The sequence below is a fragment of the Arachis ipaensis genome, chromosome B4 (assembly GCF_059453495.1).
Source record: "Arachis ipaensis isolate K30076 ecotype BB chromosome B4, ASM5945349v1, whole genome shotgun sequence".
In the NCBI taxonomy this organism is placed as follows: domain Eukaryota; kingdom Viridiplantae; phylum Streptophyta; class Magnoliopsida; order Fabales; family Fabaceae; genus Arachis; species Arachis ipaensis.
In genome coordinates this window covers 20,482,891-20,510,495 of record NC_142439.1, presented here as the reverse complement: position 1 = coordinate 20,510,495, position 27,605 = coordinate 20,482,891, and the positions used below count along the sequence as shown (strand labels likewise).

Sequence of the window (27,605 nt, the reverse complement as noted above, 5' to 3'; positions counted from 1 at the left end):
ATCATATTTAGAGAGATAATAATCTAAAATGATTTTATTTGTCTTAATTATCCACTCATTAATATTCATGACTAGAAATACACTTTTTAATTTGAATATGAAAGCAAAAGTGGTGTTAGACTCGGATATGGAAAATACAGGTGCTTCACAGCCATGCGGTGTCAATGGAACATAACTCGGACCATGCGAGTTCTTCATCAGTAAACGGACGGTCCGAATTGCGTTTGATATTCCATTTCATAAAAAAATTGACAACAACAAACAACTCGGAGGAGGATCCGTTTTCTAGCTTCCGAAATTTATATTTGTCCAACCACAAGTCAGACCATGCGATTTCTTAAGCAAAATTTTAAAATCAAACAACTCTCATGGTTCGATTTGTGTATTCTGAGTTTTTTCAATTTTTAACACAAATCGGACCCTCTGATTTGTGTACTCTGAATTTTTTTTAATTTTTTTAATTTGTGTACTCCCACAATTTAAAAAAAATACAAAAAATTATCATGTTAAAGTATATCACTCATTTTACTTTCATATCAAAATTTTTTAGTCATAAAAATAACATTTTTTCCAACCACATCTTTCACTATTAAAAAATGTTATAACTGACAAATAAACTTATTCAAAGATATGCTAAGGTATATTGTGTCAAAAAGTATTGCTGAAAAAAAATTTGTAACAATTTCTTAAGTCGCATGTAAAGATCATCTTAGATCAGCAACAATTCTTGCTGTGATAATCAAATTTTGTCAACATATTTAATCGGTGTCATAATTCATCATTACTTGCTGCATCATTGATCGCTGGCATAACCAGTATTTGCCGGCAACAATTTCATTCGCTGAAATAAGATGTCATTACCTAAAGATAGTATATAAAATATAAAATAACTTTAAATTGCTTTGAGTTGAGCTTCTATTATTTCTCATTATATTTGTTTTTCATTTCACCAAAATCTTTACTATGTATAAAGCATTTTTTAGCGTGTGTTTGAATTAAAATTTGTAAATGAGAATTTGTATAAAATTAATTTTATAAATTTATTTTTTATTAAAGAATCATGTAATTTATGTTTAGTAATTTTTGTATTAAAATAAATTAAAATATTTAAATGTTATTTAAATTATATTATTTAAAATTACATTTAAAAAAAATTACTAAAAAAAAGACATAAATTTATATTATCTAAAATTATATTATTTTAACATTCTTTGATTATAATTTCTTTTGAAAAGAATTTAAATTTTTATGTTAAAATTTACTACTCTTTTGGTTATAATTTTTTAGTATTTTTTTAATTCTCTTTGTATTTAATTATATCTTTTTTATAATATAAAAATTAACAATAATAAATAAAATATATACTAATTTAAGAACACATAGTAAAAACTAAAAAATATGTAAAGTTAAATAAAAAAACAAGGTTGTATAAAAAATATGTATTAATAAAAATTATTAAAAAAATTTATATGAACAATAAATATTGAAAATTCTATTAAAAAATATAATAATATACATAAACAAATATAAAAAAATTTAAATAAAAATATCCATACTATTAATAAAAAAAATAAATAGAAATTAATAAAAAATTAAAATCTAACAAAAAATATTAATAATAATATTAAAAAATATTTATTTGTAAAGGATAGCCATGATTTTCTTAATTAGTACATTTTATTAATTACACTATTAACTCTGCTGTGTGGTGTGTGGTGAGTGGTGACACAAGGTTGGATTTTTAAACCCATGGTTAGCCAAAATAAACGCTTTCACATGTAAGAGTTTGATGCAAAAACAACAACTTGACACACAGATATACACATGGTTCTCAAACAAGGTGACAACCAACCAAATCAAAACTTATATTTAGCCGAAAAACCTTCAAATTCATCGTAATGTCCATTTCAACATTACAACAATTTAATCCATCCCACAGAAAATAACAAGAAAGCACTATATTTCTTTCACTCTGGAAATCAAATTAAAACTCTTCACCACCTCACAAGTCCCAACACTTCACACCTAATTAAATTCATCACTAGCTATCAACAACAATAATCCCACGTTATGGCCACTCCGCCACTCAAGAACAACAATGACATTATTGAAGATGAATCCTCCATGGATGATGATCAAGAAGAAATAACAACACAGCTAGATCTACCTTCATCAACAATGGACGACAATAACATCACAATGCAGGAGGAGATCATGCAAATTGGGAGGAGAAACAACAAGAGGTACATACCTCTTTTAGTGATCAATTATGTTTGCTTATTTACTGGTTCAGTCGCATCAAGCTTGCTTTCAAAATACTATTTCAACCACAAAGGTTCAAGCAGATGGGTCTCAACATGGGTACAATCTTCTGGGTTCCCACTTCTTTTGATCCCAATCACCCTCCCTTATTTTCTAAACCTCACAAAAAGAAAACCCTTTACCGATTTCACCACAAAGATGGTAGCTTTATCAATCTCAATAGGGTTCATGCTTGGAATCAACAACCTCCTATTCTCATGGGGTAACTCCTTCTTACCCGTTTCAACCTCTTCACTGTTGCTTTCTTCCCAACTTGTCTTCAATCTTGTACTCTCAATCATCATTGTGAAGCAGAAACTCACATTCTCCAACCTTAATTGTGTTGTGCTATTGACGTTGAGCTCTATCCTATTGGGCTTGGACTCTAGTCACGAGAAGAATGGAACAAAAATGGAAAGAGACAAGTACTTCATTGGATTCTTCTGCACAATCGGTGCAGGTTTGTTGTTTGCACTTTACCTGCCTGTAATGGAGCTTGTTTACAGAAGGGTCTATTGTTACCAGATGGTTATGGAGATGCAGCTCATCATGGAGCTTGCCGCCACTCTTCTTGCATCAATAGGAATGTCCATTGACGGTGGTTTCTCACACATGAAGGTGGAAAGATGCTTTTTGACTAGCTTCAATAATAAAAATTAGTAATTAAATTTGACTAAATAATAAAACTGTTTTATGTGTCAAATATTTGTTGCTCAATTATATATATTTATTCATCAAAAAATATTTTTGTTTTCGTATATTTTACTTTTGTCATGACAAAAATAGAGAAATATTAAAAACTATATTTGTAGATAAATAAAATATTTGATAGAAACAATTTATATATATATATATTTGCTTAGTCATTTATAAACCGAAAAAGTAATATCTGTTTTACCATATGAACTTAAATTTTACATATTATTAAGACAATAAAAGATTTTACACATTATCTAATTAAATTTATGTGCATGCATTTAATTAAATTATTTTAAAAATAATAGTTTCATAGCATAATTTTTAAAACAATACATAATAAGGTGTTTATGTATAAAAATTAAACCCATAAAATTTTTATCAAACACAAATATGTAGATAAACTTTTTATTTACAGTTATTTTTTCAAAGTTTTTTTATCGGACAAAACGCATACTAAATACAATTATATATGAAAGAGAATAAAAATAATTTATGTATCTTTCTTCTTCTTTCAATATTTATTTTTTAAATTTAATACAGACATAGCATGTATAGATGGTGTCCTAAATTAAGGTTTATTATTGAGTTTATTTTTCTCATTTTATCAAATTTTTAATTAAATTTTTATACGTATATATTTTTTTTCAATTGAATTATTAGAATATTTTTAATTTTGTAATTAAATTTTTTTATTTAATTAAAAAATATTAAAAATTTAATTACAAATTTAATAAAATTATATCATTATAGTAATTAAATATTAAATTAATATTATTTTTTCAAAAAATAATAAAAGACTATTAGTATTTTTTTGTTATTATTTTATCGTTAATTCAATTCTTATAATCTAATATTTTTAGTTTAGTAATCTAACCATATATTTTATATACTTTTAAATATTTATAAATAATTGATGATCGAAAATAATAAATTCTGATAGTATTCTAATATTTTTCTAAATACTCTCTCCAATTAAAAAACGCATGTAATTGTTGTTACTTGTTAATAACTATTGAAGATTAGTGCAGGTGGAAAGCGAGAGGGTGTTTGAGAAAGGAGGAAGAATATACTGGGTGACGGTTACCGGGAACATGGTGACATGGCAAATGTGCTTCATGGGAACAGCGGGGATGATATACATGACGTCCTCGCTCACGGGAGGGATATGCACGACGGCGTTGGTGTCCATGAACGTTGTCGGTGGAGTGCTTGTCTTCAAAGATTCCTTTAATGCTGTCAAGGCTGTCTCCACTGCCATTTGCATCTGGGGCTTCTGCTCCTATCTTTACGGCCTCTATACCAACAACAGCCACCACCATCACCGCTCATCTTCTTCTTCCATAGACAAGGACAAAGAGAACGAGATGATTCCTATCGTCAACCCTTCTCTCGCTCATTGAATTTCAAGGACTTTTTTATTTTTCTGTTGTTAGAAAGTGGAAACTCACATGCATTGTATTTATGTAAAATTATTAGTTAAAATAGTTAGATAATTTAAAATATTTAACTAAATTGATATTTAACTATTCTGGATTATAAAAAATGGAACAAAAATGAAAAGAAACAAGTAATTCGTTAGATTCTTCTGCACAATCGGTGCATGTTTGTTGTTTGCACTGTATCTGTCTGTAATGGAGCTTGTTTACAGAAAAGCCTATTGTTACCAGATGGTTATGGAGATGCAGCTCATCATGGAGGTTGTCGCGACTCTTCTTACATCAATAGGAATGTCCATCCATGGTGTTCTTTCACACGTGAAGGTTGAAAAATGCTTTTTGACCAGCTTCAATAATGAAAATTAGTAATTAAATTTGACCCGTTTTACGTGTCACATATTTGTTGCTCAATTATATATTTATTCATCAAAAAATATTTTTGTTTCGGTATATTTTACTTTTGTCATGACAAAAATAATGAAATATTAAAAACTATAATTATAGAAAAATAAAATATTTGATATAAACAATTTATATAGTCATTTATAAATTGAAAAAGTAAATATCTTTTTGAAGATATGAATTTAAATTTTATATATTATTAAGACAATAAAAGGTTTTACATCTTATTTAATTAAATTTATGTGCATGCATTTAATTAAATTATTTTTAAAATAATAGTTTCATCGCATAATTTTTAAAACAATACATAATAAGATGTCTATATATAAAAATTAAACCCATAAAATTTTTATCAAACACAAGTATGTATATAAACTTTTTAATTCCAGTTATTTTCCCAAAGTTTTTTATCCCAAGAGGCCAAAACGCATACTAAATATAATTATATATGAAGGAGAATAAAAATAATTTATGTATCTTTCTTCCTCTTTCAATATTTATTTTCTAAAATAAACATAGACATAGCATGTATAGATGGTCCTGAATTAAGGTTTATTATTGAGTTAATTCTTGTAATTTTATCAAATTTTTAATCAAATATAAATATATATATATATTAGATTATTTTTAATTTTATAATTAAATTTTTTTATATTAAAAATATTCAAATTAATAAAATATTTTTTTATATATATGATTAAATTTTTTACTCAGTTATTTTTAATATTTTTTATAATATAAATGATTTAATTATAAAATTAAAAATAATATAAAAATCTAGTTAAAAAATATATATAAAAATTTAATTATAATTTTAATAAAATTATATCATCATAGTAATTAAATATTAAATTAATATTATTTTTTTTAAAAATAATAGAAAGTTATTAAAATTTATTATTTTTTTATTATTATTTTATCGTTAATTCAATTCTTATAATATAATATTTTTAATTTAGTAATCTAACAACATATTTTATATATTTTTAAATATTTATAAATAACTGATGATGACAAAATAATAAATTTTGATAGTACTCTAATATTTTTCTAAGTACTCTCTCCAATTCAAAAGCGCATGTAATTGTTGTTAATAACTATTATCAAGAGTAGTGCAGGTGGAAAGCGAGGGTGTTTGAGAAAGGAGAAAGAATATACTGGGTGACGGTTATGACGAACATGATGACATGGCAAAAGTGATTCATGGGGACGACTGGAATGATATACATGACACGGGAGGGATATGCACAACGGCGCTGGTGTCCATGAATGTTGTCGGTGGAGTGCTTGTCTTCAAGATTCCTTCAATGCTGTTAAGGCCGCCTCCTGCCATCTGCATCTGGCGTTTCTGCTCCTATCTCTACGGCTTCTCTACCAATACAGCCATCACCATCACCACTTATCTTTTTCTTCCATAGACAAAGACAAAGAGAACGAGATGATTCCTATCGTCAACCCTTCTCTCACTCATTAAATTCCAATGACTTTTTTAGTTTTTTGTTGATAGAAAGTGGAAACTCACATGTATTGTATTCATGTAAAGTTATTAGTTAAAAATAATTAGATGATTTGACATGTTTAACTAAATTGATATATAAAGATTCTCTATTATTAAGAATGAAACAAAAATGGAAAGAAACAAGTACTTCGTTGGATTCTTCTGGTGCAGGTTTGTTGTTTGCACTGTACCTACCTGCAATGGAGCTTGTTTACAGAAGGATCTATTGTTACCAGATAGTTATGGAGATGTAACTCATTATAGAGGTTGCTGGCGACTCTTCTTGCATCAATAAGAAGGTGCAATGATGGTGGTTTTTCACACATGAAGAAGGAAAAATACTTTTTGACATGTTTTAATAATAAAAATTAGTAATTAAATTTGACCAAATAATAAAAAAAAATTTACGTGTCACATGTTTGTTGCTCAATTATATATATTTATTCATCAAAAAATATTTTTGTTTCCGTATATTTTACTTTTGTCATGACAAAAATAAAGAAATATTAAAAACTATAATTGTAGACAAATAAAATATTTTGATAGAGACAATTTATATATATATTTGCTTAGTCATTTATAAACTGAAAAAGTAATATTTGTTTTAAGATATGAATTTAAATTTTACATATTATTAAGATAATAAAAAGTTTTACACATTATCTAATTAAATTTATGTGCATGCATTTAATTAAATTATTTTTAAAATAATAGTTTCATAGCATAATTTTTAAAACAATACATAATAAGATGTCTGTATATAAAAATTAAACCCATAAAATTTTTATCAAACACAAATATGTATATAAACTTTTTAATTCCAGCTATTTTCTCAAAGTTTTTTATCCCATAAGGCCAAAACGCATACTAAATACAATTATATATGAAAGAGAATAAAAATAATTTATGTATTTTTCTTCTTCTTTTAATATTTATTTTTTAAAATAGATATAGACATAGCATATGTATAGATGGTGCCCTAAATTAAGGTTTATTACTAAGTTGATTCTTATAATTTTATCAAATTTTTAATTAAACTTTTATACATATATATTTTTTTCAATTAAATTATTATATTATTTTTAATTTTGTAATTAGATTCTTTTCATGTTAAAATTATTAAAATTAATAAAATATTTTTTATATATACGATAAAAAATTTAATTAAATTTTTTATCTTATTAATTCTAATATTTTTTATATTAAAAATAATTTAGTTATAAAATTAAAAATAATACAGAGATCAAATATATAAAAATTTAATTACAAATTTAATAAAATTATATCATCATAATAATTAAATATTAAATTAATATTATTTTCTCAAAAAAAATAAAAAATTATTAGAATTTATTATTTTTTTGTTATTATTTTCTCGTTAATTATATTCTTTTAATCTAATTTTTGTAGTTTAGTAATCTAACAAAACGTTTTATATACTTTTAAATATTAATAATTCGATGATCATAAAATAATAAATTTTGATAGTACTCTAATATTTTCTTAGTACTCTCTCCAAAAGAGTAGTGTAGGTGGAAAGCGTGTTTGAGAAAGGAAGAAGAATATACTGGTTGACTGTTACGGGAGGGATATGCACGACGGGGCAGTGTCCATTAACGTTGTCGGTGGAGGACTGCTTGTCTTCAGAGATTTCTTCAATGCTGTTAAGGCTGTTTTCATTGCTATCTAAATCTGGGACTTCTGCTCCTATGTATCTCTACGGCCTCTATACCAATAACAGCCACCACTACTCATCTTCTTCTTTCATAAACAAGGACAAAGACGAGATGATTCGAGAATTTTTTTTTCTGTTGATAAAAAAGGAAAAATCACATATTATGTAAAGTTATTAGTTAAAAATAGTTAGATAATTTGATATATTTAACTAAATTGATATCAAATAATTTTTTATTATCAACTGTACATAAAAATAACTGTATTCAAATATTTCTTTTTTAAAAAAAATTAAACATAGTGAGATTATTATCTAATAGATGAACCATGTTTAGATGCTTACATTTTATAGTAATGAGATCATTATGTTCAAGGAATAGGTGTAATTCTAAATCTATTATCATTTATCAAGCAAACTATAATAATATAGTGTAATAAGATTGTGGTCTCATATGAGAATAATTATTAATGAAAGTGTTATACACAACTACTAATAATAACCCAATGAGTAATAGCTTAAATGGCATAGACTCTTCATATATAGATATAAGTATTTAGGATTGTAGTGTTTTATGAATACCGGTAATTTTCAGAGATTTATGTAGAGGTTAATTTTCTAAGTAATAAAAAAATTATGTATAATCTGATATTATAATTAATTGATATATCTTTTTATATAAATTTTATTTATTTATTTTTAAAAAAATCGAATTCTCATATTTTTTAAAACTGATGATCAGAATTTTCAAAGTACAGAAATTGGAGGGTTTAATTTTTTTTGGTGACAGAGGGTTTAATTTGTGATGAAATAAATTTTTTCGATGTAAAGAAAATTAGCGGATCCGATTTGCATGTTTCAAAAAAATTTTTAATGTTAAAATACAAATTTAATCCTCAAATTTATATATTTAAAAAATTTTAAAATAAAAAAAATCAAATCTAATCTTTAAATTTGTAAATTAAAAAAAATCACAAATTTGACCATTAAATATCTGACTTATAAATTTTTGATATCCATACTAAAATAAAAATACTAAATACCCATATTATTAGAAAATAATAGCTGAACTCGAACACAAAAAAAAAATGAAAAGCATTATGTATATTCGTCAGAAGTAGATCCAAGGCCCGGCCGCCCGGGGATATTAGAAGATGGTGTCTAAATATAGTGGTTTTCTAATAAATCTTTTCTACTATAAAATTTATGTTTAAATCTCATTTTTTATCTTTAAAATTTTATTAGATTTTTCTCACTAATAATAATAATAATAATAATAATAATAATAATAATAATAATAATAATAATAATAATAATAATAATATATTTTCATAGTTCAAGTCATTTTTTCAATAATTTTTTATTATCTTTCATTTTTTTTAAATTTTTACATTTATTATCGTATAAAAATATTGTAATTTTTATAATAACTCCTAATCGAATGTATTAAGAATATATATATAATATATAAATTTAATTTATTTTTAATTTATTTAATTTTTTATGATATTAAAATTAGAATATATTAAGTAAAATATTTTTTAATATGAATATATTTAACATATTATATTTACTAAATTATTTTAAATGCATACATAAAATATATTAGAGAAAAATACTTTTCGCTGAGTTATCGTGTCCGTGTGTCAGACACATTTTGGACACTATACTCACCAACACTCGTTTGACACGCGTGTCTGCTGTGTCTAATCGTGTCTTAATAAAAAATAAAAAAATTCTTCTCCGAACACGCCTGTACACCTAAATATCTTTACGTGTCTGCGTGTCCAGTCTTATTCTTAACATATATTCTTAAAATAAATTTAGATATAGTATATATTATTATTTATTAAAACAAAAAATATTTTAAATACTTGATATAATTAAAATAAGACATTAAAAATAATTAAAAAATTTATTTTATATTTTAATATCAATAAAATATCAAAATATCATTACAATTTATCTAAAAAATACTTTATATTTTATATATATGCGTGTCCCTATATTATGTAAGATTTTAAAATTTGCGTGTCGGCGTGTCCCGTATCGTATCGTGTCCCGTGTCCGTGCATCATAGTTTTTTGTTATGAATTACATTAAAATATAAAATTATATTTTTATTATAAATTAAATTTCTATTTTGACATGATATTTGTTAAAATTTTTTATTAAAAATAATAAAAGAGAGTTATATAATACAAATGTTGAGATTTTGAATCCTTCGGTTTAAAATTTCTGGATGTGCTATTGATAATCATATTATTAATTTTTTAAAATTATGCTCTTCTAAAGTGAGAGAGTTAGCAATATAATAAAATAAGAGGTTAATTATTCTTAAATTAAGATAATAAAACTTATATATGATAAAAATTATAAATTAATGATGATTAATCTCACTTTATTTTTATTAGTTTCTTTTTGTTTTAGAGAAACTAAATTTAATTTTTAAATCTCAAATTAGAGTCACACGTGATTAAAAGAAAAGATTTCAGAAAACATATATACCACCCAATAGGAGTGTTCATGGATCGAATCCGATCCGCATATCTGTGTTTATCCGAATCCGATTTGAAAATTGCGGATATGGATCCGATCCGCAATGCTTTCGGATCGGATCGGATCAGATCCACACATTAATCGGATCGGATTGCGGATTTTGTGTTAGTATCCGCATATCCGATCCGCATATCCGCTTATCCGCAAAAATAAAAAAATAAATAAGTAAATCTTTTTATGTTTTATTTCAACTAATAGTTATCATATATGTTGTATTATTTTAATTTATTATTTAAAAAAAGTATGTTTAAAATTATTTTAAGAGTAAACATATTCAAAAGAATAGAAAAATGAATTTTATTAATATTTTTTAGTAAAAATAAAATTTTAAAAATATTTTGTATTTTGTGGATATATCCGATATCCGATCCGAAAATGTGCGGATCGGATCGGATCAGATCCAACCTTAAAAACTGTGGATATTGGATCCGATCCGATCCGCGTGCACCCCTACCACCCAATAAACCAATCTCACATATTAAAAAAAATCTTAACGGGTTATCAGAATTTATTATTTTTAATCATCACTTAACTATCAACTTAATTTCTTTAGTTTAGTAATCTAACGACATACTTCATCGCATACTTTTATATATTGACAGTAGACTGATGACAAAAAATAATAAATTCTAATGCTCTTTTAAACATTATACGAAAAGATTATAGAATTAATTTTTAAGTAATAAATATTATTAGCCAATCTTCTTTTTAATCTTTATTGTATTTTTTTTAAATAATTCAAAGATATAAATTTTAAGATATACGGTTTAAAATTTAAAATAAAAAGTTAATGGAAAAAAATAAACATCCAAATTATACTCAAATATTTATTTATATGAAAGATGAAAATTATACGTACTCATACTCTTTCAACTGTGAGTTTATATCAATCTTAGCTTCCATAGCTTTTAAAATATGTACATATTACTAACACTTCTTAATATTTTAAAGGATTAATGTTTAAAATGATCTTTAAACACTCATAATTAATTAATCGTCTCTTAAAGATTTAACATTCAATTTTGTCTCTAAAAATTATATCTAGACATTAGTTAAATTAAGCTTTTTTGTTAATTTTTTGTTGATATTTTACTGATAACTATTGATGTATAAGATAAAAAACCACCTATTAATTCTTAGCATAGTATGTGATATTTAAGGATTACAAAGCTAATATAATAACTTAACTGGCATGTATATTTTTCAGAAGTTAAATTAAAATATAATTTTTCAAAAAAAATCAAAGCAATTTGTATATATTCTTTCCAGACCAAAATCAACTTTATCCTTACTTTAATATATGCAAAAGTTGACCCTTATCTAATAAGGGGGAATGATGATGGGATGAGATAAGATTAACTTTGGTACAAATTTTTCTATTAATAATGAGCAAATATCCTCGTCCTCGCTCAAAGAATTATATGCCATGGATCAGATAGTTGACAATATGGACATCACTTTCTATATATCTTGCATTTAATTATGTTGATCCACAATTAGTATTTATTAAATGCTGAAGCTTTATTTGCCTAAGCTTTTTTGGATGTTATCTTACGTACAGTACGCGTAGGCATTTATCTAGGGTGCATCCAATAATAAAGTTTACATTGCTTTTTCATTTGTTGCGCTATATTTTAAGTATTTAATTATTTATGCAATAGCCAAATTCCTTTGTATATTGAAGATTTTCTTCTATTCGAAAGAGTACAAATGTTGGCTAACAAATTCTCATTTTTTGGTGTTTTGCAGTATTTTTTAGTCCAATAAATTAGATATTAATTTATTATAGATTTAACTTTTATTTAACACTTTAATAATAACAAATAAATAATAAAAAATATTATTTATATATTAAAATTAGTTACTAAAATTAATTTTTTATCTATTTATATTACATATATTATTTAATTTATTATATATATATATTAATAACTGATTTTTATATATTTCTAACATGATTGATAAATTATTACACACAAAAAATAAAATTTATATTTTTAATATTTACTTACAAGTAAACTATTTAGAGTTTTATAACTATGAGAAGAAATAATAAAAATCTATATATATATATATATATGTGTAGCTTCCTTTTGTAAGTGTGATTAGTGCAATGTGGTGACTAGTAATCCCATATTTGGATCTGATAGTAACATGCTAGAGGAGTAGAGACTAAAAATATACATAGCATTATTATCGTCCTTAATGACAAAGATATTGTTACTAAGCAACATCGAGAAAAGAGAAGGAGAGAGAAAATAAGAAAATCAATATGGAGCAGAGAAATGCCAATAGGTAATAATAGGGTAAACATATATGTGGTAATAATCACGTCAAATCTCTGCAAGTTTCTATCCATGGTGATAAAGGAGAAACGGGCAGTCTTAAAATAATATTATATGAACACAAATATTACATTTTTTAATTTAAACATAGAAAGAAGAATGGTGTAAAATGTAGTTGTAAAGTGTATGAATGTTTCACGTAAATATATGGTGTGAAAAGCTAAAATCGAACTATTTAATTTGTAAAAGGTATAAAAATTGGACTGTCAGATTTTTTGATACACAAATTAGATTGTTTAAAAAATAAAAAAATTTTGGAGTACACAAATCTAATTTATGTACTCTAAATTTTTAGATTTTTTTAAACATAAATCGGATATAATTTGTGTATATCTCACCATTTTAAAAAAATACAAAAAAATTATAATATTAAAATATATCACTCATCTTATTTCTATGTCTAAATTTTTTAGTCCAAATATTGTTAACAATCTTATATGTTTATGAACAAAAATTATATCTAGATGCATTGGTTTATCATAGTGTGTGGACAAATGCTTTGTCTGAACACCTCTTGAAAAATGAACTATTTATACCATATAATCCTAGATCCTAAACTTTTTTGGAAGTGTATTAATCTAGTTAGCAATCATGGATACAAAAAGGTTAAATTGAGAGTCAATTCACACATTCGAAAAAGCTAAATAAATTGATTTGCAGAGTCTTATAACAAATAGCGTGCACATAAATAAAGAATAGTGATCAATTGATTTCACTCTAAGGTCTAAAACAAAGCAATTATAAGACTGCATTTAATTCTAAAAATAAAATAAAAAAAAACAAAATACTAAAAATAAAGTATAATAAATTAAAATATAAAAATTAATATTTTTATATTTTATTTAATGATAAATTAAAATAAATTATGAAAATTTAATTTATTCTAATTTTTTATATAAAAAATTAAAAAATATAATAATAAAAAATATAATTATAAAAATTTATAAAAATAAATTAAATCTCTTATTAATATTTTTGAATATAATATTTTTATTTATATCTTATTATTAAACATAATTTTATATTTTTATGTTCCTATTTGAATATGTCATGCTTATATTATAACCAATTCCAGCCTAACAACATTCAAGAAATATAAGAGAGAAGAAATATTGTGGCACAATCATACAAAGAGGTCGAAAATCATGAAGTGTTCAACGGCCCATTGTCGGCCCAAAGAAGCCGGACAAGACTTGAAATACGATTTTCCTAAACCCAGAAAAGCCCAACATGGGAGTCAAAAGCGTCTCCTATAGAGGAAAGGGGTTTTGGCGGGAAATCGTTGGGCCCACTTCTGATTTTCCCGCCACAGAAGAGCGCGAACGTGCATATTGGTTACCATTTCCAGCATTACTGAGAACAGCGCCGAAGTTACAAGCTTCTCCTTCGCTAGATTCACTACACCACTGAAACCGGAAAAGAAGAAGAAAAGAAATGGAAGCTTACGGTGGGATTTTGGTTGATGAGAAAGCCGTTAGGGTCGAGAACGCTTTCCTCGAATTCCTCAAGAGGTACCCTCTTCTTCTTCTTCTCCTCCTTCTTCTTCTTCTTCTTCTTCTTCTTCTTCTTCTTCAGTGATGTTGTGATGCTAACTTTTTGTTTCTGGCGGGGGTAAAACTGGAAAATCAGCTTCAGGTCCGGGAACCGGAACGAGCTCCACTATGAGGCGGAGATAGAAGTAATGAGGGCCAACGAATCCAACACAATGTTCATCGATTTCGAACACGTCATCACTTTCAGTGACCTTCTCCAGAAAGCTATCTCTGATGAATATTTGAGGTTTTTCCTCTCTCCTTTTCAAATTGTTGGAGCCCTAGTTTTTTTGGTATGATTTTAGGGCACTGAGATACTTTTTTATTTGTTTTTTTTTGTTGGTGGTAGATTTGAGCCTTATCTGAAGAATGCTTGCAAGAGATTCGTTACGGAACTGAAGCCGACCTTCATATCTGATGATAACCCCAACAAAGACATCAATATTGCCTTCTACAACCTTCCAATCGTTAAGCGGTGTGTGAATTCCCCATTCCAATTTTCTATATTCTTTAAAAAAAAAACCTTTTAGTTGCAGAAAATGCTAGAGGGCTATCAAAATTTATTGTTGATGGCCATCAATTAGCTATCAAGGTTTAAAAGTGTGGACTAAAGGATATTGTTGAATTACTTGGCTAAATAGAATTGGGTTGATGGCTAAAAGTGATCCAAAAAAATAAATTCAGAAGGCTCTCTATCATTTCCCTTGTTTTTATATTTATGTTACTTTGTACTTCAGTTCTATCTTCCAAGTATTTTTGGTTATATAGCTTGTTGATTCAACTGCAGATTGAGGGAACTGGCCACATCAGAAATTGGAAGACTAGTATCCGTGACTGGGGTAGTAACCAGGACAAGTGAGGTTCGTCCTGAGCTTATCCAGGGAACATTCAAGTGCTTAGAGTGTGGTGGGGTTATAAAAAATGTGGAACAAGAATTCAAGTATACCGAGGTGATTAATAGATAATAACAACAGTTATTACCTTTAACTATTGATACATTATAAATGCCGTTTTGTCTGCTGCTGATTTTGATATCTATATATGACTCTTCTTGTTTTAATGTAATGGCACTGCAGCCCACAATCTGCCCGATTCCAACCTGTAACAAACGAGCAAGATGGCTACTGATGCGCCAAGAGAGCAAATTTGCTGACTGGCAACGGGTCAGGATGCAAGAGACTTCCAAAGAGATACCTGCTGGGTCGCTGCCTAGGTCCTTGGATGTTATTCTTCGACATGAGATTGTGGAACAGGCCAGGGCTGGTGACACGTGAGTCTTATATTTCCCAACACTTGCTTTGACTAGCCAAATTGTGGTAAAAACTCAGTTGGAATTCGATATAATCATATTCTGTTCTCTTTCAGGGTGATTTTCACAGGAACTGTAATTGTTATTCCTGATCTTTTGGCATTGGCGTCCCCTGGAGAGAGATCAGAATGCCGCCGGGAAGGTTCTCAGCGCAAGGGTCCTGCAGCTGGAAATGAAGGTGTTAGGGGTCTTAGGGCCCTTGGAGTCAGAGACCTCTCTTATCGCCTAGCATTTATTGCCAACTCCGTTCAGGTTAGTTTGGTGTGGCTTGTTAATTGCAACTCTTGGGTTTTCATTTATTCTGATTGTTGATGATTCTTCTAAATGGTTTATTTCAGATTTGCGATGGTAGAAGAGATGCTGACATCCGAAATAGAAAGAAGGAGTCTGATGATGATGATATGCAGTTTACTGTTAGTTCAGCATTCTCTTTATCTATGTGCATTATCGTTGCTGTTATATCACCGTCTGGTTTACATTTGATTTTGTTTATATTGTAACGGTTTTGGTACAATAAAGCAAACCATTAGTATCTCCATGTTATACCTTGTATGACACCCATTTGTGTTTAATTTGAAAGTTTCTTTCAACTCTGACCTGGGGAGGCAAAATATGGAATAGGCCACTCAAAATTGAAGACAAACATTTGTATGCAAAATGCACGGAGAAACACACGCAAGTTTTGGGCTTGTTTTAATTTTTAAAATACCATTTTTTTAATGATGAAAAAAGAAACTAAGGGCACTATCTCTTGCCATTTTAAAAGTTGTCTTTCATGATCATGCCATCTGGTCATATCCGTGTCTCCAATGCATAGAACTATTATCTCCATTATGACACACATTGGATGCTCATTTCAAGGACTAGTTTTTTCATCGTTGATTGCAACTATTTATTTATGTTTGCGTTAATCAAGTGATAGTTTAGGTTAATCACTATTACCCACTGTATTTCTCTGACATGACCTATACTTATTTTATATCTGCAACCTGTTGATTGTTCTCTCTTTCCCTTTGTCTAGTGAAGTTCTTAACCTGGTCCATCATTTCCCACTACATGAATGCATATGGATATATTTGGTCCATTTTCTACATAGTATCTGGAAAAAATAATAAAGTATTTGGTTTGTGGTTTTACAGACACAGGAGCTGGATGAAATACAACGAATGAGGAATATTCCAGATTTCTTCAAAAAACTTGTTAACAGTGTTGCTCCAACTGTTTTTGGTCATCAAGACATAAAGAGAGCAATCCTTCTTATGCTTATGGGCGGTGTCCACAAATTAACTCATGAAGGCATCAACCTCAGAGGAGATATAAACGTTTGCATTGTTGGGGATCCCAGCTGTGCAAAGAGTCAATTTCTCAAGTACTTTCTTTTTCCTTTTTTGCCTATTCTTTTATACTAGTTTATGCAGATTGAATGACTTGTATATGCTTGTTTATTATCTTAGGTATACTTCAGGCATAGTTCCAAGATCTGTTTATACATCTGGGAAATCATCATCTGCTGCTGGATTGACTGCAACAGTTGCTAAAGAACCAGAAACTGGGGAGTTTTGTATTGAGGTAAATGACATAACTATTTTATGCTTCTGGGTTTAGAAAGTAATTATGGTCTCATATGAGGTCAACAGGGTTTCTCTGGGAGATATTTTTAAGTTCACAACTATTTGAAACCTGTACTATTTGTTGTAATTTGTGTTTGAGTGGCATGTTTTAAGGACATTTAAAATGGAAAAAAATATGTTTCATACACACTCAGAAAGTATAGTTAGAATGTGCATCCTCTCATTTCTCATGTGTGCTGGCACATGAAAAGTTTTTCTACCTATCTTGGATTGGGAATTCTAGGCTTGCCAAATTGTATGCATGGTCACAAAGAGGATTGTACATTGAGCCACCTGCATAAAGTGTAGCATGATTGCTATAATTACATGCAACATGGCTGAGAGGCAATGCCCAAGTTAGCCACGAAAGAACCAAGATGTGGAGGCTATTTTCTTGATATGTTCTGGTGATGCATTAATCAATATAATTGATTGTTATGTTTTTATCCTAATATACGTGAAAACTTCTTTTCAGGCTGGTGCATTGATGCTTGCAGACAATGGCATTTGCTGCATTGATGAATTTGACAAGATGGAGATCAGGGATCAGGTAAGACCTTAGGCACGTGCTTTTGAGTTCGCATTGCATGGTCATGGATTGGAAATGATCTCATTTGGTTGGTTTGAAGGTTGCAATTCATGAGGCCATGGAACAGCAAACAATTAGTATCACAAAAGCAGGAATTCAAGCAACACTTAATGCCCGCACTTCTATTCTTGCCGCTGCCAACCCTGCTGGGGGACGCTATGACAAGTCTAAACCACTTAAGGTGATTGCCAATTATTTACGAAATGCATGGATCATTGTGGCACTCATCTGCCTTACAACGTAGCCTAATTGCTTTGATTTATCTTTTTCAGTACAATGTGGCTCTTCCACCTGCTATACTCTCGAGGTTTGATCTTGTATATGTTATGATTGATGATCCAGACGATCAGACAGATTACCACATAGCTCATCATATTGTGAGAGTTCATCAAAAGCGTGAAGAGGCTCTTACTCCGACATTCACCACAGCGCAACTGAAGCGTTATATAGCTTATGCAAAAACTCTCAAACCAAAGGTTTGATGTCTTGTGTAGATGCTTTCCTGAATCGAGATAATTTTTTCCTTATGATTCTTACTTATTAAGCCTGATTAATGCAGCTTACGGCAGAGGCCAAAAAAATACTAGTAGACTCTTATGTTGCTCTCCGCAGAGGTGATACAAATCCTGGGAGTAGGGTTGCATATCGTATGACAGTTAGGCAGTTGGAGGCATTAATCAGGCTGTCTGAAGCCATTGCACGATGTCATTTGGAAAATCAGGTGATTTTGGGGGAGGCTTATTATTAATGTATTTAACTTGGTACATTTTTCTTCCCTGGTCTAAATATGTCTTTTTAACAGGTGCAACCTCAACATGTTAACCTAGCAGTGAAGCTGCTGAAAACATCCATAATAAGGTAGGACAAATACCCTTTTTCTAATTTTTATTTTATGAGCTTGCTTTTTTGTGCTAACTGCATTTTTTCAAATTATTTTTACTTTTTCCCCCTTGCAGTGTGGAGTCTGGTGACATTGATCTATCTGAGTTTCAAGAAGAGAACCAGGGTGATGATGGTGATAGAAATGATAATGATAGAGATGACGGGGCTGATATTAAAAGGGAAGCTGGTAGTCAAGAGGCAACCCAGCAAGCTGCTGGAACAAATGGTGAGATGTCACTAATCATTTTACCTTGACTTCTATCGTGATAAGAGCTTTTAAGCTTAAATCATTGCCTCAACTCTCGCAGAAAATGCAGCAGATGGATCTAACCCCCAGCCGAAGAAACTAATCATAAGTGATGAATACTTTCAGAGAGTGACCAGGGCACTCATCATGCATCTTAGACAGCACGAAGAAACTGTTCTGCAACAAGGTGCGACTTGAAATGTTTGCTATTTGTTATTGAATATTTACTTCAATTGATTAGGCTCCGGTAAAGGAACTGTATACCTTTCAATCAAGTTCTGAAGCTCTGGATGCCTTTGTCTGCTCTACATCTAATAGTTATTTGTACAAAGAAACTTTTGCTATGAATATAACTAGCCATTATATGGTGTCCAATGTAACAGTATATTATACTGAAAACTGAAATTTATGCTACTTGTGAATGTTGCAGGAACTGGGTTGGCTGGAATAAGGCAACGAGATTTGATTCAATGGTATGTAGACCAACAAAATGAGAAAAACGCTTACAGTTCTATGGAGGAGGTTAAAGCAGAACTTTCCAGACTCAAAGCTATTATAGAGGTATACATTTGTCTACACCCTTCCAAGAATTACATTTACTTTGCTTTCAAACAAGAACACAATTATTTTGGACATGGATGTGGCGCGTTAACTATGTAAAACACGTACTGCAGAGTTTAATCCGAAGAGAGGGCTATTTGATAGTGCTGGATGATGGGATGCAAGAAGCAGCAGAAGGTGCGGCTCCAGAGCACGTATCTAGAAATGATCGAATTTTAGCCGTGGCTCCTAATTATTACATTGATTGACAGCATAATGATGTGAGAACTAAGAAGTTATTTTTATTCATATTGTTGCAGTGATCTGGGGATTCCTTATTTTATAAGCTGGTTCCTTGAAATATGTTGGAAAATTGTGAGTGCCCCTCTGATGTATTTGTAAGTTGTAACTAGAAAAAAAATTTATCACCAAGGAGGGGCACACAGCCTAAGTAAATTTCCTCCATTATTTGGTCCTTTCATTTGACAGACATATATGTAACTTAACTACCTTCTTAATTAGATTAGGAACAGTGTTTATACTGATGCTGCTTGAAGAGTTGAATGTATGTTTTCATTTTACTATGAATTCAATTTTGTTTGATGATGATTGCAGCTACAAGGAAAATTTAGCCAATAAATTCGTACCTACTCTTATTGAATAATGATATAAAGTATAAACATAATGTTTTATAGTAATAAATGAATTATTAATTAAACCAGGTTCACCTTCATTTTATCATTTTGCCTTTTCTTATCAAGGAGAATGTTACCTAACTATTACATAACTGTTATTTTCAATGCTCGGCAACATTACCGTTATTTGATATGAATTAGTCAATTAGGGTCCCTCTTGTTCAAACCGCAAGCAGAAGTCACTATAGTTTTAGTGAAAGTGAAAACAAAAGGACATCCCTACCCCACATGGGAAAGATACCTTCAACTCAAGTTTCGTTTTAAAACAGTTCTTTTCAGTTAACGCGCCACAAAATTGTGTACTATTGTTTTTTTTCTTAGCTAGTTGGTTACCTTGTCGTAATTAACCCCCCGATTAGTCCAAGCCTTAGTATGCAAACAACCTTCAATTTTTTTTAATAGAATTTGAATTCATTGGAGGCGTGATTGCAAGAACCAGCGAAGCCATGTGCCAAGTTTCATATCAGAAGCTAGCACAGGTTCATCCTTGTCCTAAATGGCACTATGCGTACACAATTTAAATTGACACAGCCAAACTGTGTCACAGATCAACATCAATGGCATCAAAATTAATAAAATTTTAAGAAATTTAAAAAAATGATAGATGACATAAATACAAAATGTCAGGGACCCCACATATGATATTTGCCACCTATGGTATGAGTTGATTGCCAGCTGTCACTTCCCCTCACAAAAACATTTGTTCCCTTTTATACCCCTGTGGCTCCCCACATATTTACCACCAACACCCTGTCTTTGAAGCATGTCAATCATATCTGTTAGACCCAACTCTATTTGTTTTTCAAAAAAATAAAATAGCTGAGAATTTACAGTTGTGTCCTTGAATAATGTTTGATCTTTACGTATGATACTAGTTGCATGGTCCGACATGGAAGGGCAGTAAAGTCATTTGAGTATTAGCAAGTTGGCTTGCTTGAATGGGAAAGCGGTCATGCACGTAATTAGGCTGGAATTTGAAGGGCTACTTGTTTGGTTGGAACTTGGAAGTATATGTGTTTTAAATGTAGCTATGTTTGATTATGTGCTGGAGAGTGATATATATATATATATATATATAAAAGAATTAAAAAATTATATTATATATGTGGCTTAATTTGGAGGGACAAGTGGCTGGAACAGTGTTGCATTGAGTTTGATAGTTTGATTTTGTTAAGGACCCCAAAGAAAGAAAGAAAGAAAGAAAGAAAGAAAGAAAGAAAGAGATGGGGTATTGGAAATCCAAGGTGCTTCCAAAGATCAAGAAGGTTTTTGATAAGAATAGCACCAAGAAATCTGGTGCTGCTGAAGCTTCCAAGTTATTTGATGACTCCAAGGTTAGTTTCTCTTCTAACTGATTAGCTTTGATTATAAATTAAACCTTAAATAATATATGTAACATTATATTTTTGTTCAACTGCTCTACATCCGTAACATTAGATATCATTAAGCATATAATAAATGATTGATGGTATTTATTTGTCAAGAAATCAACAGAAGTTCACGTGTTATGGCTTATTGGTGCTTGTTTTATTAGGAGGAATACAACAAAGCCTTTGAAGAAAAGAAGACTGAACTTCAAACAAAAGTAACTGAAGTATATGAGGCTTCATCAGCTGAAGTGAAGGTATGATCATATAAAACATGCACGCGCACACATATTTGACCAATACACTGAACAAGTGTTTTACTAATTAACTATCTTCACATCATCACTTTACAGAGTTTGGTAAAAGAACCTAATGAAGCAGGATTAAAGAAGAACTCCACATCAGTCCAAAAGTTCCTAGAAGAGCTTGTTAAAATTGGTGATGTATTTTTAGCCCCTTTTTTTTTATAGAAGAAAGAGAGTGATCTAATTTAATTTAATTGACAATGAATTTTATTTATCTGAATAATCAGATTTCCCTGGATCAAAGCCAGTGAGTGAAGCATGTTCCAAGTTTGGACCAGCCTTGGTTCCAGGCCCAGTTTCCTTTGTGTTTGAGAAAGTTTCCACTTTCATAGTCACTGAAGAGAAAGCTGAGGAGGTCCCTCCTACTACTACAACAGAAGAAACAAGTGGTGTCAAAGAGAGGGAAATTGTGGTTGAAGAAGAAGAAAAGGAAAAAAAGAAGGAAGAGGCAGAGGAGAAAACTGAATCGTTAGATCCAACATCATCATCTGCACCAGAAACAGTTGAGGAAAAATCGGCTGAAGAAGTTGCAAAAGAAGAAGAGAAACCTGCTGAAGCAGCAGCAGCAACAACTTCAGCTGAGAAAACTGCAGAAGAACCACCAAAACCTTGACGAATTTCCGTTATTTCAATCTTACATATATCATCACCATATATATCTATATGTGTGTGTGTATTATTAGTATAGTAGTGTGCATAAACACTCAAATATTTGTTTGTTACACACCATTATTATTCTCTTATATTCTTTAAATTTTGTATCTCTATGTAATTCATTTGGGTTTGTTCATTGTTATTAATTTTTTGTATAATGGATATGTGTTTGTTAATTAATGTAAATGTGAATGCTCATTATTGGTGCATCATTTTGTAAAATTGATTGTGTATTTATTTAATTTTTTTTCATTTTTTAGTTAAGGAAGCGAAGTGAGGTGGGTCTTTTTGGTTCATTAATAAATCCTACCTGTCTCTGTCGTTCTTTTTTCCATGTGAGAGTCCTCTTTGAATTGGTTTCTATCCAAATATTCTGGTATTATTCTTACCTTATACATAGTAACATAGTCTTTGTGAAGGATTACACGTTGTTCATGACAAGCAGCGGAAGTAATAAAGTAATCTTAAAAGATCTATTTTGTATTTAAACTTTATTTTAATAATAAATAATATATACATCAGATCTAAATATCTGTGTATACACTAGTAAAAATCATTTTTTCTTTCGATGGTACGAAAGTATTATACGTATCCATACCGATACCAATTTTTGCTGTCAACTCCTTAACCAATTGACATCTGATCTAAATTAAAAAACCTCTTGCAACTCTTTGCACGCTATAAAATTCTTCTCCAAGAATCAGGCTCACATACATTTATGAAATTTGTTATTGATTTTAAATTTGAATCTCAATTCAAATTTGAATCATATCTTACTATTTTAAACTTGAATCTTTTAAATTTATGAATTATATCATAATTTAATTTGAAACAGAATCAGTTAGGATCTCATCCAAATTTAGAATTCAAGTTTAGAATAGAATAACTAATTATTCTTAAATTTCATTTAATATTTTCAATTATCATATTATTATTATATTATTGGTGCCAGCAAAGAATATAATAATATTCATTTGAATTAATATAATTATTTATTTGATCAAATTAAAATAATAATTAAATAATTCTACAGCAAAGATTAAAACACTCGTTAGTGTGTGACTCCATAGGTTCAATACTAAGCGGATAGTAAATTAGTCATACTAAATTTACCAATCAAGGTTGGCGTCTAGCAACACTCCTCAACGACCCGATAGTTTGAAGTAATCTATTTTTACTAAGAACCCCAAAAGAACAAAGTATAATTCCTTTCATCTTTCCAGCTCTTGGTTAACCTTTAGAGTACGGTTTAATTGTCAAACTCTAACTTGTTACTATTATAATGAACTGTGAATGACCTAAGAAACTCATTTCTTCATTCATTCAATTCCCTTAGCCAATGTTTTATTCATCTCAGTCATTATAATCATAAAGCTCAAACTCTTTATCGAGAGTTGACGGATTTCTTATTGACTAATCATTAATTCTACAAGTATTTAAATCATACTCAATATCCATTCAACTAGTACCTTAGGATATTAGGTGTCCGAAATCAAAGTATAATAAATACATTGTTAATTACTATGACAGTCGCAGTTCAAAGAAAACTCTATTACTATGTTCATCTTGAGAATATCCTATTGACAAATATGCGATAATTATAACCATTAGAAATTCTCAAAGTGAGTTAGTTCAATAGTCATATCTCTATATGAAGCATGTTAGAGTAGTGAATTAATTTTCTATTCTATTATGATTAGTTAGAGGGTAGATTAGTCTTTCTACCCTAATAAGGGATGACTTGTGTATATGCTATATATAATAACTTTACTCTTTGGAGAAACAGAGTTTCCTAATATTCATTCTATCATATTCAATCTATCAAGTTTATCTTCTTCTCTCATTCTCTAATATTCATTTGCAAGTTCTTCTTACTCAAGATTCTAATATGGTATCAAGAGCTTAGGTTCTTGAAATTTTTTTTTCGTTTCACTATGGAAATCGAGTTCAACGACTCCACCACCAAAAAACCCCTCACTGTCATAGCTGACAAATTGAATGAAGACAACTATTCAACCTGGAGGTATCTCGCGTTACTCACCATCCAGAGTCTCGATTTGGAAGATCACTTAAACCCAGCGAAGATTCCTCCTCAATTTGTTACAGATGAGGCAAAGAAAACCGCTACCGAATCGGCGGACTTCAAGAAATGGCGTCTCCGAGACCTAACCCTCACTACTTGGATCGTGGCATCCATGACCACTAACTTCAAAAGTAAGGTCATACATCTCACCAGATTTCATCTAGTTTGGAAAAAGATTGATGATTACTTCACCGCCGCATCCTCAGCTCGCATTCAGAGCCTCAAATCGCAGCTCAAGTCCGTGAAGAAGACGGGCACCGTACCTGATTATCTTGCTCAAATTCGAAAACTAGTAGATTCTCTATTTGCAATTGGCTATCAAGTTCATGAGGATGACCATATTCAAGCTATTCTTGATGGTCTCCCAGATGAGTACACTGTCTACAACGCTTCGGTAATGTCAAGATTGGGCTCCTTCAAGGTTGTAGAGGCTGAATCTTTCCTTTTGGCATTTGAAAATATGCTTGACAGACACAAGAATCCTGGATTAGCTATGCCGATGGCCAACTTCACTCAACCCTTCAACTTCAACAGAGGAGGAGGAGCAAGAAGAGGTAGAAGTGGAAGAGGCTTTCGAGGAGGTGGGAGGTTTGGATTCACAAATCAAAGACCCCAATGTCAACTATGCGGTCGTTCTGGCCATGTGGTTTGGAACTGTTATCATCGATTTGATACGTCTTTTCAACCAAATGTGGCTAATTCCTCTAATCAACTTCAGATACCATATGGAAATTCCCAGCCACCACCTCCGTCTTCCACCTTTCATCAACCAAGAGCTTATATTTCTACACCATCATCCATTAGTGAAGCTTCTTGGTTTCCGGATTCAGGAGCAAGTCACCACATTACCCCAGACTCCAACAATTTACTCACTGCCTCTTCCACGAATCTTAATTCAGACCAGCTTTATGTAGGTAATGGGGCAGGTATACCGATCTCTTCTTCAGGTTCCTCTATTCTTTTTGACCCTTCCACTAACATTGCTTATTGTCTGAATGATCTTCTTCATGTTCCTCAAATTACGCAGAATCTATTAAGTGTTTCAAAATTTGCCTTTGATAACCATGTTTATTTTGAATTCTGGCCTGATGTTTGCTTAATTCGTGACCAGGATACCAAGAACCTACTCCTACAAGGCAATGCTAGGAATGGAATTTATACCTTAGATAACCTTAGGATCCCAAGATCTTTGACTACTAGTTCTGAAATTGTTTGTAATAATGCTACTCTTCAGCAGCCTCAAACTAAATCCACTGTACTCAACACTGTGCCTATTTCTGATTTTAGTAATTCACATGTATTAGACTCATGTTTGGATCCGGCCTTTAATTCTCTGGCAAATAAAAATAAAGATGTGCAATTATGGCACAAGAGGTTAGGCCATAGTGCTATTCAGACTGTTCTTACTGTTCTTAATCAAACTTATAATTTTTCTGGTTCTGCTACTAAATTTCAACATGTATGTGAAATATGTTCTATGGCAAAGATGCATCGCTTACATTTTCCTGCTTCTGAAACTTCCTATACACAACCCTTACAACTTGTTTTTGTAGACATTTGGGGACCAGCCCCCATGAACTCTAGAAATGGATTTCGATACTATATATGTTTTGTTGATGCATATACAAAATATACTTGTCTTTATTTGCTAACTAACAAATCACAAGCATTCGTTGCATTTCAAACTTATAAAGCTTTTATGGAGAAGCAAAGTGGTCACAAAATCAAAGCACTACAATCGGATAAAGGTATGGAATTTCTTTCAAAAGATTTTACTCTATTCTTGGCATCAGAAGGCATTTTGCACAGACAGTCTTGTGGTTACACGCATCATCAACAAGGCAGTGTGGAAAGAAAACATAGGCACATCACAGAGATGGGCCTCTCTTTACTTGCCACAGCTTCCTTACCCATGACTTTCTGGGAAGATGCCTTCATTAGTGCAGCTTATATCATCAATAGACTCCCTACAAAGGTATTGCAAGATAAAAGTCCTTTTGAGATGCTGTTTAATCAAAAACCAGACTATAATTTCTTTAAAATTTTTGGTTGTGCATGTTACCCTTTCTTAAGACCATATAATAAGGTAAAGTTTGCATATAAATCAGAACAATGTTTGTTTTTAGGGTATGATGCTAATCACAAAGGCTATAGGTGTATGGCAAAAAATGGAAAAATATACTTAGCAAGACATGTTAATTTTAATGAATCTGTGTTTCCCTATAGTATTATGTTTTCTAAGTCTGATTCCTCTTCTAATAAGTCTGAATCTGTAGCATTGGCTGAGAATCCTATTTTTTATATTACTCCACCAACTAATACAGCCTCCTTCCCTCTTTCCCCTTCAACTAGTACATCGTCCCATCAATCTCTTGGTCAACCCCCTCATTTAGAACAACCTCACACTTGTCCATCCACTCCTACATCTACATCAAACACTTTATCCAATAACACAACTCCACATTCAGCTTCTAGTACATCAGATTCTTCTATACCAATTGGGGACATTGACATTGTCTTACCCCCTATCTCTCCGACTCCATCCCCACCCAATAACACTCATGCCATGGTAACTCGATCAAAATCTGGAATTACTAAACCTAGAGCTTTAGCTACCACGACTACTTCCAAACCTACAACCACTGATTTGATACATAACATCCCTAAGACTGTAGCTCAAGCTCTAGCCTCTCCACACTGGAAACAAGCCATGGACATTGAATTTCAAGCACTTATGAAGTGTCAAACATGGATTCTCAAAGAACCACCCCCAAATGCTACCATCATAGGAAGCAAATGGGTTTTTGCCATTAAAAAGGATCAATTTGGAAACATTCTAAGATACAAAGCTAGGCTAGTTGGTAAAGGCTTTCATCAAAC

At 30.3% G+C, this 27,605-nt stretch overlaps 3 protein-coding genes across 3 annotated transcripts; all 3 read left to right on the top strand.

The window, feature by feature from the left end:
• Positions 1-1,899: 1,899 nt before the first annotated feature.
• LOC107639076 (putative purine permease 4) lies at positions 1,900-4,512 on the top strand. Its single transcript, XM_016342492.3, has 2 exons — positions 1,900-2,919; positions 4,029-4,512. The coding sequence occupies exons 1-2, from the start codon at positions 2,071-2,073 to the stop codon at positions 4,398-4,400; spliced, it is 1,221 nt and encodes a 406-aa protein (XP_016197978.1). The 5' UTR covers positions 1,900-2,070; the 3' UTR covers positions 4,401-4,512.
• Positions 4,513-14,196: 9,684 nt separating this feature from the next.
• MCM6 (minichromosome maintenance (MCM2/3/5) family protein) lies at positions 14,197-20,224 on the top strand. The gene is made up of 18 exons (XM_016342491.3): positions 14,197-14,423; positions 14,542-14,691; positions 14,794-14,919; positions 15,232-15,394; positions 15,521-15,714; positions 15,810-16,005; positions 16,092-16,166; positions 16,893-17,122; positions 17,208-17,322; positions 17,839-17,913; positions 17,993-18,133; positions 18,225-18,428; positions 18,512-18,673; positions 18,755-18,810; positions 18,909-19,060; positions 19,143-19,268; positions 19,512-19,642; positions 19,756-20,224. The coding sequence occupies exons 1-18, from the start codon at positions 14,347-14,349 to the stop codon at positions 19,888-19,890; spliced, it is 2,508 nt and encodes an 835-aa protein (XP_016197977.1). The 5' UTR covers positions 14,197-14,346; the 3' UTR covers positions 19,891-20,224.
• A 1,183-nt stretch (positions 20,225-21,407) lies between these two features.
• PCAP1 (plasma-membrane associated cation-binding protein 1) lies at positions 21,408-22,864 on the top strand. Its single transcript, XM_016342490.3, has 4 exons — positions 21,408-21,650; positions 21,851-21,940; positions 22,037-22,121; positions 22,216-22,864. The coding sequence occupies exons 1-4, from the start codon at positions 21,540-21,542 to the stop codon at positions 22,599-22,601; spliced, it is 672 nt and encodes a 223-aa protein (XP_016197976.1). The 5' UTR covers positions 21,408-21,539; the 3' UTR covers positions 22,602-22,864.
• Positions 22,865-27,605: the final 4,741 nt, after the last annotated feature.